The sequence below is a fragment of the Tauraco erythrolophus genome, chromosome 16, assembly GCF_009769465.1.
Source record: "Tauraco erythrolophus isolate bTauEry1 chromosome 16, bTauEry1.pri, whole genome shotgun sequence".
NCBI classification, from domain to species: Eukaryota; Metazoa; Chordata; class Aves; order Musophagiformes; family Musophagidae; genus Tauraco; species Tauraco erythrolophus.
Window position 1 is genome coordinate 16,114,794 of NC_141480.1, and position 16,235 is coordinate 16,131,028.

Here is a 16,235-nt window from a genome sequence, read left to right on the forward strand (position 1 = left end):
AAAACGCTATAACTTCACAGGTAAGATCATGATTTCTAGGATTATATTTTCTAAGGAAACACACTATTTTGCTTGTACAATGTGTATTTTATGTTTCATCAGATCATCCTATGTTACTCAATTTCATGTTTTCATAAAGGAGATAGAGATTTTGGCAAGTATGTGTTAATTTCTCCAGTGCCCTTTTCCTAAGGGCTTTAGTCCCCTTAGAGTTGATTTTGCTGTTTGACGTTTCACGGAAAGGCTCTAGGAAACCTGGGTGTGGTTGAGAGAATTCTGAGTTAGTTCCATTGCCTGCTGGAAAGGAGAGGGAGTGGATGCTGCTTGCACTACGTTTGTCTTCAGTATTATCTTTGGACATCTCATCAACATAAGTACCTTCACTGATGCTGAACGCAACAAGAGTTCACGTGGGGATGCTGCGATGTAGCTGTGCCTCAGCGACACCCACACCTGGCTCCTGCTGCTGCAGGGAAGTGCAACACGAGCCTTTTTGTGTTTCAGATACCTTGAAATAAAAAACCCACCAAAAACAATTAAACGAAGAGAGGTCCCAAGGCTTCAGGGGTGCAGGTGAAGTCTTTCTGAAGGAATGTAGCTCCAGGCTACGTTCATGTATGCCCAGCCCCAGGGAGCAGAGTGGACAGTAACCAACCTGTTGTACATGCAGTTGTAGACGTAGCCATTTCACTCCACAAACGGTTCCACCCTTTCTTACTTGGCAGAGCAGAATCTACAAAGCGTTGATGAAGGCTGTGTAACCACGCTGGCTGTGCTGTGCAGGCTTCTGCAGTGCTGCTCTCAGGGGAGCTACTAACAAAAGATACAAATCTTTCTTATACATTGATAGAAATTGCCTTTTGGGGCATATTCTTGCCTATACCGTAGTTACATTTTTTAAAAAATTATTATCTTTGCTCTGTTCATGCTCTCACTCTGATTTTATGCTTTTTTTTTTTACATAACAAAAGTTTTGAAAAAAAACTAAGAAAGGCAAATAGGGTCATGTTCATTTTGCTAAATGGGAAAGATACAAAACCATAGTACTGATTTGTTTTCCTTGATTCATCGTTACGTAGATCCCAGATGATGATTTACTGAGTCTAGATCTCTTTCTTGGCCTTCTCTTTTAATTGTTTCCAAGCCTTCTCCTGTCTTTCTCTGGTGTGCTGTGGTGGTATCGACTTCATCCTTAGTTGCCCTGACTATCCTTCCTCATGCAGAGAAATACTGAAAAACATCAATAAACAGGTCTGTGGAAGAATGCCAGCCCCATGTTTTAGAAAGACCTTATTTTCTCATTTGACTCTTATGAAATAGACTCTGTGGAAACCCATTTCTTAGCTTGGCTGGTTTGGTTCATTTGTTGCTTTCAGAGAGACAGGTGCTTCAGAAGTCCTGGAAGTGTCTGTCTTTACTGATAACTATCATCCAAATCCTGATTTATGTCTGTCTTTTTTGCTTTCTTTAGCTACAAAAATAATAGATGCTTTCACTGTACAGAAAATGGGTGATTTTTCCTGTTGTCAGTTAACTGTAGTAATTTCATCAAATACAAAATATTTATATTCCTTATGCCAGTTTTGACAATATACATTTAATTTATTAAATATGACTCTGCTTGAGAGTGCCCGGCCCATCGGTAAGACGTGCTTTGCACAAATATTTGAAGGACAGGGTTGTTTTGTTGCAGAAAGCAATTATTCTGGGGAGGAATAGGAGAGTCTGCTGAATGTGCTATACTTCAGGAAAGTTTCCCCTTCATCAGCTGGCTGCTTAATTTATAGTGCTTTGCACTGCAAAAACGTGCATCCTACATTATCTAGTTGTTTCCTGACACATCTAACAACGTTTCTCACTCCCTAAGGTGACAATGTGGGTGCTTCAGTTAGGCTGATTGGAAATGTAGTGAGAAGGTGGTGGGTGCTGTAGGTGGAGACAGGGTGGGTGTTACCCCTCACGGGTCCTGGACCTTCTCCGTGGAGTGAGAGCTTGGAATGAGCTTCATTTGGCTTTCCAGCTCTGTGTCCTGGAGTAGGGGAGCAAAGGAGAGGGATAGCTGGTCCTTCCTTTTTATCGTCTCTAGTTAACGTCCAGCCAGCCTTCCTTGTGTAATTTTAGTAAATATGAGGAACGCAGCAACTGCTGCTGATGATACTGTCCATCGTTTAAGTCACTACCATAGTTTTATGGGATTACTTCATATAGGGTTCTATACTTTGTGTTGGTAACGTGAATATCAGCTTCAATCAATAAATGTCAAAATCTTAATTGCCAATTAAGTGTTACACAGTTTCTGCTATGATGCCATCAGTTATGTAGAAACATCTCATCTCCTTTCGCTTTTTACTTCCTTAGCTTCCTGCATTAATGCTGGAATGCTGCTTCATCTTCCAAACGGTTGTGGTTTTTTAAAAAAAAAAAAAAAAAAAAAAAAGTCTTAAAGTTTCCCTTCTTTCTACAACCTAATGTGTCAAGGATTGCAAAGTGACTTTTTGGCTTGCGTATATCTTTTCTATTTGGGTCCTCGTCCTTGCAACCAGAGCTGTAGAACAAAGACATAAGTGACTTTATTGATAGTAATATATGTGACTAACTGTAGTTATTACACATCATTGTGTTTATTTTCTGCATGAATAGCAGGTAGCCTAACTTAGAGAAGTAAAGAATAGTTATATCATAACCTTTTGATTAGAAAGATTGCCAGCTGTTTAAAGCTATTTGCAACTTGATTTTGCTTATAAAAGCCTCTAAACATAGGAAGATGCCTTCATAAATGTAATTCATCGATGAAGATATGCTGGCTAGGCATATGGAATTCTCAGTGTGACATGCTGAAAATGCATGGGGTTGAACAACCTACGTGGATTTTTGCTACACGTGTTAACCTTAGACGTGAGATTCTCCTGAAAGGAAGAGCTTGAGAATTCTGCTGCAGGTACAATAAGCTGTGAGATGTGTATTTATTATGTCTGGGAGGCAGATTTTTTTTTCTAACAAAGTAAGTTTTTATAGAGAAATGGATAACTTAGGAGTGTGCAATGGCAATATACAGGTTGTCATCTTCTCCCCCCCAAAAAAAGTTAATGGCAAAATGGTTGTTTAAGGAGTCTGGATTGATCCTCTTAGACCTCTTAAAATAGTGTTATTTTTTTGTTATTGTGTATATCTATCTAAATGTGTGTAAATATATTTAAATACATAAGTATTTCTATGAATATATTTGTTTCTTTTCTGTTGTTTTTAGGTAGTAATGCTATACTATATTACAGTTAGCTCAAAGATTACTTAACAGCTCTTCAAGATGTATTTTTGTAATGCATGTTTACACAGTGACTGCTCACGTGTCAAAATCCTTAAATTTCAGTAATTTCTAGAATTTTTGTTCCCTGCTTCCTGTTATGCACCATGGTGGAACATAGAGGCCAGGGTTTCACACACACATGGCCTTTATTCATCCACCAAACTCTGTAGGTCCTTTGAAGGAGGAGGAGGAAGAAGAGGGGGAGTATGGGAAGCGCATCACAAAAGCTGTGAAGCTGTTCTTAATGGGGAGAATAAAGGAATTCCTCGCACCAATGTTTGACTGTCATGCTCAGCTTTTGTGGATGTCTTCCTAAAAATGGTTGTGGAGCTGTGGCGTCATTACCAGCTACAAGCACGGTCCGATTTTTGAATGTAGATTCTACAACAGGTTTTAAGCCTTTGGGACTTAGAGTACAGCAGTAATTGAAGAATGGTTTCATAAAACTTCCTGGGTTGATGAAGAATGTGATGCTGTTAAAAAGAAAAAATGGAAATAAAAAGTCTATGCTGTCAGCTATATATATAATCTTAAAGGGAAAAAGGGAATATAAGTGATAAGAGGGTAAAAAAGGCCCTTGCAGAATGAGGTGCCATGTGACATGAAAGCCCAAAGCTATCCCAAATCAGAATGCCTTCCAGAAGGAGAGTTACCAGTTTTTTTCCTTAAATCTAAGTAGTAAGATAAGATAAATGACAGGAGAAAGTAAGATTGGGGGGGATGGGGGAGAGAAAAGGGATTTTTGTTCTTGTCTGCTTGCTTTTTTTAAAAAAAATACCTTAGAAATACTATATTCAGTATCTCTATGATCTGCCATGCATGGGTGTATGTGGTATGAACATGCCTCCGAGCAGGTATTTGAAGAAGAACTTATATTAATTTTTACTATTGAATTAGTAATATAGCAGCTTTTAGACTTTTCCCTTTCTAACATTTGTATCTGGTTTATGTTTCTTTGGGTATGTTACACAATTACGGTATTGCTGTCAATGGGAGTAAATATCCATTACATAGGGTTTCTGTCAATGCACAACTAGATAAAAATCTTATTCATACAAGTTTTATCATATTAATACATGAAGAGTAGACTCAGATTTTACGAACTCCTATTTACATTATGGATTTAACTTTTGAAACAGCAGTGTAATAGAACACTGATGTTACCATATATCACAGTATGTTTTATAATACAGTAGGGTATTCCAAGTCCTGTTGTGAAGTGATGGAAATTTAGAATCATTTCAAGAGATGAGGAGTTCCAAGATATGACTGTTAAGGTGTCCACAGACACATGAATGGATCTGGCAAGAAGCTCAGGTTTATAGAACCTGTACAGCTTACTCTGTTATTTTCAATGGCACAGTAATATATTGAACTTATTTGACCAAGATATTAGTATTCAACAGTATGAATTGAACCCATTATTTCTAACTTAAGAGTATATAGCAACAAATAAATTGCATTTATCATGCTTTTTATAGCCTAACTGCATACGTTCAGTTCTCTTCAGTAATTTCACAACCATTCTCTCAACTGTGGTACTGCAGATAGTTGCCCTTTAGATTAATTTCCTAAGGCAACGAAGCTAAGTGGTGGCTCTTTCTATTCCTCTTCAGTAATTTTTCAACTGACTTGTTACCAAATTTTTCAAAAGGTTGGGTGTCTTAAGATATTCATATGTGTTTCGAGGGGTGGGGTGGAGAGCAGCAGCTCTACTAGAGCCCCACTGCTGTAGAGGGAAAGGCTGTAGTGAGAGCAGAATGTCTAGTAGATGCCAAAAATCAACTTGACAGAAAGATCATGAATGCCCCAACCACTGAAAAAGGTTAAATCAAATTTGGCAGCTTATTAGGAAATGTAACCACAGGACAGATTTGCAATAGATTCTGTGGCTCACAGACATCCATGTTTTTCAATTAATACGTGCTTATGGACAAATCTTCCTCAGGAGCCAACTTTTGCCAAAATAATGCAACGTTTTAACAACTCGATACCTTCTGTTTCCCCTAAGCTACAGACAGAGCTGTAGTAATTAGACATTTTACCTTGTCTTCAGGGATTTGGGCCATATTATTTCATGAAGGTAACAATGTGATTAGCTTTCCTGGCAACAGAATTCTTGTGGTTTTTTGTTTCTCTCAATGTATTCTGCAAAAACATACCTAAATGTCTCTGAAATACCATATGTAGTTTACACGGAAGGCAAAATCTTTTTCCTTCATCTCATCACCTCACATGCCCAACGTTTTTATAATACAGTAAAATTTCCATATGATACAGTAAATGCAGGTTTTGAATTTGTAAGCTGCTTCTTTTAACTTCATAATGTTGAATCAGAGCCAGAACATGTGAAAATGAAATGCACACAATGGGCACAGTGTCACATTCCTGTCTGAAGTGTGTCAAACCTCAGCCTCTCTGCTTTTTTCCAACACATTGCAAAGAAATAATTAGAAACTGGTTTTGCTCAATCACATCCCTTGAATGTTTAGGATATTCACTGTAGTATTTCATAAGAATAGCATAATGATGAATAATAACTGTAATTATTCCTGTCATCAATATTAGAATTATTTCCTTGTAAATGCAAGTCCACAATGAAAACATTCAATGAATATTGAGTTTTCTCTGGCATAAAAGATGGTAGATGGGGGTTACTATGGAGTAGCTTAGGCCCATTTCTGTCATGTGATGACTTGGTCATTTAGTCTTATCATCAATTTATCCAGTGCTAAAAATACAATAAAAAAACAAGTATAATAGTCACTTGCCTATATCCAGGTATTTATTTGATTTTAAACTTTTTGAAGGTAAGAAAGTAGTTCATGCTGTTTGCTGGTACCATGCAGTGAAAGTTTTTTTCAGTTCCTATGTGTACCTTTTGGTTGATGGGTGCTCCCAAAGATAATTTATATGTGATTATGTGATGGCTGGATTTTTTAAATTTTCTTGAATTTCTTTTTTTTTTTTTCCCCTCCTTTGGAATTTGTTGTGTTACTCTAGAAGATAGCTTAATGGTATCTTTGTGTAATTCATATCAAGTGAGGGGTTCTTGATTCCAAAAATGAGCACGTCACTAATGAGAAAACCAGAGTGTATTTGCTGTGCTACTTTTTCTTTAAGAGTGATGGAAAGAAGAATGAACTGTTTTGTGTAGGTTTTTTTGCTCAATTTTAACATTTGTAGTAAGCATGCAGCAGATCTGTCTTTGCCTCACAGACTTTGGCAGTATCACAGAGGTCATATTTTCCTATGTATAAATTATTCATGAACAATTTCTCCAGTGCACTAGAGAAACTTGCAAAGATCAGAATCCACATTGCTCTTCTTCCTCTCATCCCTGTAACTGGTCATATTCTAACAGGCAATGCCAAAAAAACCCGCAAAACCTTTCTTCATTTGTGTGCATTTGATGAAATGGATTGATAGAAAGTTATGAGGAAAGTTCACAAAAGCAAATAGTGAATAAGTATGAACGGGTTTTTTGTTGTCTTGGTACCACTAGTTTAGCTGACCAAATAGAGGTTGTTACACATCAAGACTTGGGTTTCAGAGTTGAAGTTAATGTGTCCGGTGAGCTCGACAGGAAATTCTGCCCCTACAGCACCAGCGCAGAAAGAAATGAGAGTGAAAGGGCAGGAAAGCTGAGAGTTTCCAACCCATGGCCCAGCTTAGCCCTCTGCAAATGGAACTGTTCCCTTTCTGTCCTGCTGTCTGTTCCCTATGCTTCCCGTCACGTGCATCGGTGGGTTGTGGAAAGATCTACAATACAGGAAGAACCTTAGCTTGGAGATAGCCTTCATATGGCTCTGGTTGCATGTCTCTAGCAGATTCCCATGTTGGAGCAATTTCCCTGGTAAAAAAAAAAGAAAAAAACAAAAAAACCTACAGCACACCATTATTTTAAGAGATGATTACAGACATGTGTTGTAATTCCAGGAATCAGCTCGTTATAGTCTCCGTTCTCATTGGTCTTATTTAGCCAAACAAACCACTTCTGTGCAAATTCTTCTGATGCAACCCGTAGCTGATGCGCGTGCGTTTTGCAGCGCCTGAGAACGCCGCTCGGGGCCTGTCCGCGTGTGGCTGCTGAGTGTGTCGGTGCCCCCGCGGCACGGACCGCTGCCCGTCCACGGTGTGCAGCCGCTCCCGCTCACCCGGCGTCTGCTCACCTGGTGACTTACAGGCTGATGGTGAGGAGAGATTTTGGAATGAGTTCACAACACAGCTGCTCACAATGCCTTGACTATGGTACAAAGGGACAAGGTCGTGCCAGCAGAGAGGTTTGGTGGCACTGCGCAGCAGTGATCGTATGTAATGACGACGGGCAGTTACAGTGCAATTACTTGGCTGTTTGGGTTTTTTCATTACATTCATTGCTGATCTTTGATCCCTGTGTCCTCTTTCCCAGGTCGTCCCATTCCACCTACATCCTCGTCTAGCCTTCTCCCATCTGCTCAGCTGCCCAGTTCTCATAATCCTCCACCAGTTAGCTGCCAGATGCCATTGCTAGACAGCAATACGTCCCATCAAATCATGGACACCAATCCTGATGAGGAGTTCTCTCCTAATTCATATCTGCTAAGAGCGTGTTCAGGGCCACAGCAGACTTCCAGCAGTGGTAAGAAAATTGCAAACATATGGAGTTTGTTTGTGACATGTTTGTGCCAGTTTTATGTTGTGGGGTTTTCTTGCCTTATTTTTTTTTTTTATTTGCAAATGTGTGCTTGCATCACCACAAAATTGAGAGCGTCTATGGAAACAAGGCAAACAAAAATCTTGCTGTTTTATTTCACGGAAGCTTTTTTGGAGACACCATATGTCATATATGTTTTTTCTTTGTTTTACTATAGACAACTTTTTATTTCAAGGAGTGTTATAAGCAGTGTAAAAAAAATTATTGAATTCTTGTCATCAGAGGGATTTATTTTTCAAAGTAGGTTTCCTTCTTTTTGATGAATCTTGTAAGAGAGCGGTGTACACACATGGTTCTTTGTTCTGCATGGGCTAGTCCAGTATCTCATGTAGGTGATGTGCTTCTGTATCTAAAAATGTGTGTTGCTTCTGCCATTCTATGTCTGTTCTTGTTTCAGAATCTGTCTGATCCTGTACTCCCAATGTCACATTTAACTAAGATACTGCTATTTTTCAGCAAATTAATTCTTGTCTTTCAGACCACTGTTTTAAAACATTTGCTGCTATGCTATCGGTTGTATAATCTGTAGTGCTTAGGTTTTTCTTTCTTTTCTTTTTTTTTTTTTTTTTAATTTTTTATTAGCAGATGCTGGCTTTTCATTTTGACAGCCAAAAATTGAGGAATGAAGTTGCAATCCCTTTTTAGAAACACAGGCAAAACAAAAGATGGCTGTTATGGCTCCTTATTTTTTGCCTTTTTTTATTTTAAGCATAGATATCTGTTGTGCAGTTCCTGTCTATTTAACTAAACACTAGAAATTTGTGTCTTGTATGCAGTTTCTGATCTGCTCAAGTTCACCCTTTGCTGTAGCAATACAGACCTGAGCAGTATCACAGACACTATGTGGTGTGGAACTTTTGGCCTTTGTGGGTGCATAGAGCACCCTTGAACGGTGCCCTTTAAACAGTGACTCGTGGTGTGTGGTGGGAGGATGAGACAACGAGCAGACGTTGAAATGTAAGATTCAGAGTGGATATAAGGTGAAACTTTTTCCCTAAGCATTGGATTGGAACAGGTTGCCCCAAGAGTCTGTGCGGTCTCGGTCCTTGGAGCTTTTCAAGAACAGGTTGGTTAAAATCCTGAGCTGCTTGATCTGACCTCACGTGTGCCCTTGATTGGCAGGAGGATGGACTAGGGACCTCCTGGGGTTCCTTCCATCCTGAATCATCCTTTAACCCTATGATCTGTTCAGATATGTTAAAATATAATTATGCAAAGAAATAATAATTCAGAGATTGAGCATGCTTTCTTGCTACTTGAGGTTTGAGGGTGGAAAATATGACACCAGTTTTGAGAGGTTTTTTTAATAGGTTCAGACGGATCTGGGGAGCTGCAGACCTCAAAATCTGTAATGGGCAACTCAGTAGAAACCACAAAAATTAAAAAAAAAAAAAAATGGATGCGATCTATCTTTGATGTGTTGGTATAGCTTCTGTACAGGGTAGTCCTGCCTTAGAAACATTTCAGAGTTCTTTGAAGAAGTCAACTATTTCTGAATAATGGTGATCTAGGTGATGAAGGGCCTTTGCACTTTCAAAAGGGTCTCAGCAAAATCTGTCGCTAAATGCTTTTAAAGAAACTAAACTAACATGGGGTAAGAGAGAAGGTCCCTGCATGGTAAGTAGTTATTCGAAAGATGATAAACAGAAGTTGGAGCTCCCCCGTGAGTTTTCATGGGATATGAGGATACTTGGAGAAGATGATGAGCTGTGAGGTAAGAACGGTAGCTGATGGCAGGGTGCTAAGGATGAGATCAGACTGTGAAGAATTACAGAGACCAAGTAACAGGGCAATAAAATGGCAGAGGAAATTCAGGGCAGAGAAACTGAAAGTGATGTTCATGAAAAAGCAGGTCCGGTTCACTGGTTAGTCGTAGACCATTACCAATCAGGAGTGAGTTGTTGGAGGCATCTGTGCTTCATTTCAAGCTCAGGAATGGGTAAATGTTGACAGCTGAAGAAAGGAATAAAGAACAAAAGAGAGAGCATTGTCTAAAGGATGAGAGGATCAAACAGTTTAAAAGAGTTTAAAGGAGAATGGGAAAAGTAAGTGGGAGAAAGATGCAACCAAATTTGCTAAGTGGAAGAAAATCAAGGTCAGAGAACATGAACAACAAAAAAAAATAATACTTGGTAGATACTTGAATACTTGGTAGATACTTGAATACTTGGTAGATACTTGAATACTTGGTATTTATGGCTGCCCTTGGAGACTGAGTGAACCAGCATGGCTTTTTTTGTGAAGCCAAATGAAGGAAGTTGCAGTAAAACAACATCTGAAAATTCGATGGGAGAGCTCTTTATGTTTCATTGTAAATAATAATCATTTCTTCTCCATATCCTTAAAAGCTTTGTGTTTCACGCTTGTTACCGTGGACTGACCCAAAGAACCTTTTTGGCATGCTCAGATATGCTTTGATTTGTTTAAGAATGGCTGATTTGCTGATTCTACATTTTAACGTTTTTTTTCCCCCTAAATATCCCATTTCCTTCTTTAATAAACAGTCATATAACATATGATGACTTTTAATTTTCAGGGTATAAAAAAACAGCTGTCTTTTTTTTTTTTGACCATAGACAGATGCATAATTGTTTAATCACCACTGAGACTGTTCTATAGCATGAGCTCTTCTGGACTTAATACATCCTCTGGAAACGAATAAGCATTTTCCAGCGATGTCTTTTTTTCTGTAGTTCTCACAATCTTTCCTTTAGAGAGTTTGTAAGAAAATACTACAGATAGTGACATATACCTTAAATTGAAAAAGATCACCCTTTTTTTGTGGCACATCCTTATTCTTGAAAGATTTTCAGAGTAACTTCACCCTCTACATGAAAGGGAAAGATAGACCATGCTTTGATTAATTTTATTTATTTATTTATTTATTTAATCTATTTTTGTTCTTATGGAAACTTAGCAACAGAAACGCAAACATTTGGGAGAGAGTAAATAAATTTAAATATTTTGTTTCAATTTTGGATTGGGTTAAACAGGAAGATTTGAAGATACACTAGATTTAAGCCTTAGATTCCAGATAATCTTTGATCATTAATAAATATTTGCTAGCACTTTGTAGGTTCTGCTTTAAACATTCTTCAGACTGTTTAAGACTTCACAGTCTTCAAAGTAAGTGCTGAAGATGAAATATTTACAGAAGTCTTGCACTGATTACATTATATAATAAGCATCCTCTTGTTTGTCTGATTGTACACTTATGCTGGCTGCAACCTCTGCAATTACAGGACAGCTCCTCAACAAGTTTAAGATGAGTCTTCTTGGCTATGAGGTGATAGTCATCCACATGTGCTGCCCTGTGCCCTTCACAATAGCCATTCTTGATATATCTGGGAAACTCATTTGCGTAAAAAAATTACCTAATCAAATCTTCCATCAAATGAGCAATCTATTGTTGATATTAGGAAGGCCTTTAATCTACAATAAATCTTTGTTAGAACTCATCAGAGCTTCCAGTTTGAAAGAAATGTGATTATAGCGCTCTTAAAATGACATTACATCATCGGGGTGATTGGTTTATCATTTGGAGAAGCGACATCAATCATAACTAGCATAACCACACAGCAAATGAATTCAACCTTTCTGCTGCAGAACAATGACACAATAATTGCTGAAAATCAGACTTAAAATGAAATCAGAAAATGCACTTTCTTTAAATATGATGTTAACCTAATGGAATATATTATTAAAAATCATGTTTGAGGAAATTCTGTGTAATTAAAAATATGTGAAAATGTATTCCTTTTTTCTCTCGTTAGAAGCTGATTTCAGTAGCAGAATCATTTTCTATGCAACAGATATTATGCTGGTTTTAATTGAACTCTCATCACTTACATTCCTCTGCTTGTATTTCTTAATATAATATGCAGCACAATTACATGTGATGAAGGACAAGAGGTTTTTGAAATCTGGTGCACCTGCTGATAGTATTTTGAAAAACACAAATATTGTAGGAGGAAATGAGACCTTTTATCCATGAAAACTTAATGGATTTTTTTTTTTCGCCTTTTAAAAGGAGGTCTGTGCCTGTCACACCATTTTCTAGAATGGCTTCTTACAACTAACAGTAGAAATAGGTTTATTTCTTCTTCCTGTTTACATTGTAGGTATTTTCTTTCTGGTAATATAAGGTGACTCATCCTGTTGGAATGCCATTTTAATGCCTTCAATCATCATACAATATAACAGCCTGGTTTTCAGTCTTACATTAAAAGAAAAGATAAGGGTTTTTGTTGCCAGCACCTTTGCCTTTACTTTTTTCCATAGGTTTTATTCCTATTAAACCAAATTTTGGAATCCCAACAGAAAAACTGTTTGTTTGTATGTTTTTCAACCTGAGTAAAACACTTAGGATATACCTACTCTCACAATAGTTTTTGATATAATGTATTCCATTACATTCATCATCTTCAACCCTTCTAACAATGAGGAAGCAGATGCAGAATGATGTATTTTGATTTGGGGAAAATTCTAAACTGTGGATTAGTTAGTGTCATGATTCCCAAGAAGTTACTGAAGTTGCACTGGGAGATTGTGCCTGGTTTTTTGGTGTTTACATGTCTCTGTGACTCAGAGACAATAATACAAGGCATTTGGCTCAATGTAACGATGCCTGCTCGCAGAGTTGTTTGAACACTGCTTAGAAGACAAGGTTTGCTTTGATTTTTTTCACAAGCAGTTGTTGGCAGCAAGGAGAGGAAGGGAGAAATAGGTTCTCTTGAATTAAGGAATTGTTGTGTAATGTTGTCTATGAGTTAGAGCTGAAATAAAGAAGACAGCTCCTTATGTTTATGACCCAAGATTGTGGTAATTATGTGCTAATATTATGTAAAATATCAATATTCATTATATTCAGTACAAATATCCAGAAGGATCTCCTGGGTTCAACAGATATTACCTGTCTATAGGATTTTATTATTTATTCATTCACATATAATTACCACCACCTCCTTGCGGTTTAATACAGTATGTAAAAATGTTGGTTTTTTTTTCTGAAGGAAGGCAAAACTTTCATTAACACACTGTAGCTGGAGGCTTTATTTGAGATCCTCTGCTGGGAGTGCTTGGAAGTGTATGTTTTATAACCTTCTGCAGTTTGGCATCAGATAAACAGATATTTTCAGTTTCTAGTCTATAATGCAAACCTGTACAGAAGATAGTCATCTTGAAGAAATAAATGAATCCTATAGAAAAATAATTACATCTCCTTCAGATAATGAGGTATCATCCCCTACTGAATGGAGAAAGTAGTTTCTGTATCTGCCAACTTACTTAATAGAAAATGAAGTAGCAACAACAAAAATCTAGAATCCATGCCAATCCTTTATGAGGAAAAAAAAAGATTATAATGCAGATTTTTTTTTTTCTCATAAAGGATTGGTTTTGGCTTACTGAAGACACTAAATAAAAGAGTTTGGATATCTCAGTAGGTAGCACCTTCATCTTATTGCCAGAACAACATGGCTTTAAACTGTAGATAAGAAACATAGGCATGCACAGCTGTCCCAGCATGATATCGAGTTGCTTGAGGAACTGTTCCACCATTAACCAGGCTCAATACAGAGCATTAAACATTTTGACAGGAATCTCATGGAGTTCAACAAAGGGAAATGCAAAGTCCTGCATCTGGGGAGTAATAAGCCCCTGTACCAGGACACGCTGGGTCTGACCAGCTGGAAAGCAGCTATGCGGAAGTGCACCTGGGGATTCTGGGGGACAACAGGTTAACCGTAAGCCAGCAATGGGCCCTAGGGCAATGAAGGCCAACAGCACCTTGGGCTGCCTTTGGCAAGCACTGCCATTGGGTCCAGGGAGGGGGTCTTTCTCCTCTGCTTGGCACTGGTGTGACATGTTTGGAGTGCTGGGTACAGTGCTAGGGTCCCCAAGTACAAGAGACATGGACATACTGGAGCATGCCCAGTGAAAGGCCACTGAGGTAATGAAGGGATTGGCGCATCTATTACACTGGGTGAGGCTGAGAGCTGGGACACTTCAGCCTGGAGAAGAAAAGGCTTGGAGGGATCTTATCCCAGTGGGGAAGAATAAAAAGATGGAGACAGGCTCTTCTCAGTCATGTCTGCTGATAGAGTAAGAGGCAACGGGCTTAAGTTGAAATATAGAAAATTCAGTCAAAACATAAGAAGAAACTTGTTTTACCGTGAGGGAAATCGGTCATTGGCACAGTTTGCCCAGAGAGGCTGTGAAGTCTGCATCCTTGGAAAGACTCGAAACCATCCTCTGTAACAACTTCAGCAGTTAGTAGCTTTCAGAGGCATGGAAAACCTGCAGGTTTTCCTTCCAGGGAAAACCTTCCAATACTGGCTGGGTCTTACTGAGTAGATTTGTCTTAGCTCCTTGTGCAGCCCCACCAGGAGGTACAGATCGCTCATTCCACGCTCTACACTCTCAGAAGTTTTGTAGTTTCCCAGTGTCGACTATTAAAATGGTGAGATTTAATTCTGCTTAGATTCAGAGCGACTTTCTCAAGGTGACTCGAAGTCCATGGGCATTCTTTCTCAGTCCACTCAGTATGGTGCCATCGACCTCGTCGTGCTCATATAGTGTCACTGCAGGTAGTAGAGGTCTTACCCACACACTTGCACAGAAAATGAGCATAGGGTGCTCGATCAATATGTATTTTTCCTTTTGCAGAAAGGTTTGGGTTTTTTTTTCATTTGGAAGTCATTCTAAACTGTTGCCTTGAAATTGAACTCCTCTTCTCCTGGTCAGTTACAATTGGGGGCAGGGAGGAGTGTTGTTTTACTTGGGTGCTGGTTCTTGTGTTTGTTTACTTTTGGTTTTGTTTATTTTGTTCTCTGCATGACTTCTGAGAGCATATAAGGAGGAACAGTAATCAGAAAGAAAAGTTTCAGCCTTCTTCATCTTCACTCTTCTGTCCTAACTGCTGTATACATTTGTTAAGATTTCAGCAGCAGCTCTTTCTGAAATCTCTTTCAGAATATTTCATTTTAGACTTTGCTAAGTTATGCTTAGATCAGCAACAGTTAAAATCAGTTAAGGTTCCAGGGTTGTTTTTTCTAAATTATTTTATATACTTTCGAATCTCTGCCTCTGAAAGGCAGCCCTGGCTTACACCTGTGTACGCAATGATGTTGAGGAACAGAACTTCCTAGTCAATATATTCACAGGGAAATACCATAAGCAACTTTTTTCTTATAACATCTTACAACAATGCAAAAAAGAGTTGCAGACTAATAATTTGAATTTTTATTTCCAAATTAAGAGTAAATTATGCGTGTTTGTTTCCAGGTCTGATGTTAAGGAACTCTATCCTTAATGCTTAATGTGGCTGAAGAGCATAAACCACCTTATATTTCTTAAAGACTTTTCTTCAGCAGATGACAATGTCCGATAAAGATTCCTGTATTACAGTGGATCAGATTGAATGGAAACTAAAACCTGTTGGTTTCTAGTGTTTATGCTATGAAGACTGGCTGAACTTGGAGGTTTTAAGCAATGTTCTCTTTCTACACATATAGTTTAAAATGCTGCATGTATTTAGCAGTGAGGTCTTTAAATAGTTTCTTTATTTTCCTATTTGTTTTTAATACTTAAATTCTCTAAATCCTTAATGGCCAGTCACTCTAATTCTGTTGCATCTCTTGAGCACTAGGTCTAATTTTAGAGCTTTGGACTGGAATTAGAAATGGAAGGAACAGCACGAGCCATGTTTTCCCATTGAAACTGAAGGGTGTACTTTTTCTTAAGTATTAGCTCCATATTGCTGCAACTATTACTGATATTATTACTGCTGCTGATCTGTGTAGCATATGTTGACGATGCCAGCAGATGTCTGAATTGCAGCCAGAAGATGTGATTCTAGATATTAACTTATTGCAGAAACATTGTATTTATTAATTTATGAATTCGTAATTATAACAGACAAACAAATCTAAACCAGAAGGTTCTATGGTAATAAAAATGATAATGCATTGCAAAAAGCTATAGAATTGAGAAGAGATTCTAATTCTGTTGTTTCTGTATTTTTCTTAAGCTCACCATGATGTTGAGAGCTGGAGATATTTTTCTTAGCTGCATTTACATCATCTTAGTTTAAGGCTTGTCAATGTGTTAAACTGGAAACCTCTGGAGCTGTAAAGCAGCACAGCAAAGCAGCTGCAGTACGAACTTTCCAAGGCTCCATTTCTCCAGCATGTTCCTCTGCTGTTTTCTGATGTCTACCATAATGGCTGGGAAACA

General features: G+C 38.1%; 1 protein-coding gene across 5 annotated transcripts in view; it reads left to right on the forward strand.

The window, feature by feature from the left end:
* TENM2 (teneurin transmembrane protein 2) overlaps window positions 1–16,235 on the forward strand; it is a 523,826-nt gene that overhangs the window by 286,082 nt on the left and 221,509 nt on the right. For all 5 annotated transcript variants that reach the window (XM_086621658.1, XM_086621659.1, XM_086621661.1 and 2 more), the window contains one exon: window positions 7,716–7,925. In XM_086621658.1, coding sequence (XP_086477784.1) covers window positions 7,716–7,925 — 210 coding nt within the window. The remainder of the gene's footprint in view (window positions 1–7,715; window positions 7,926–16,235) is intronic.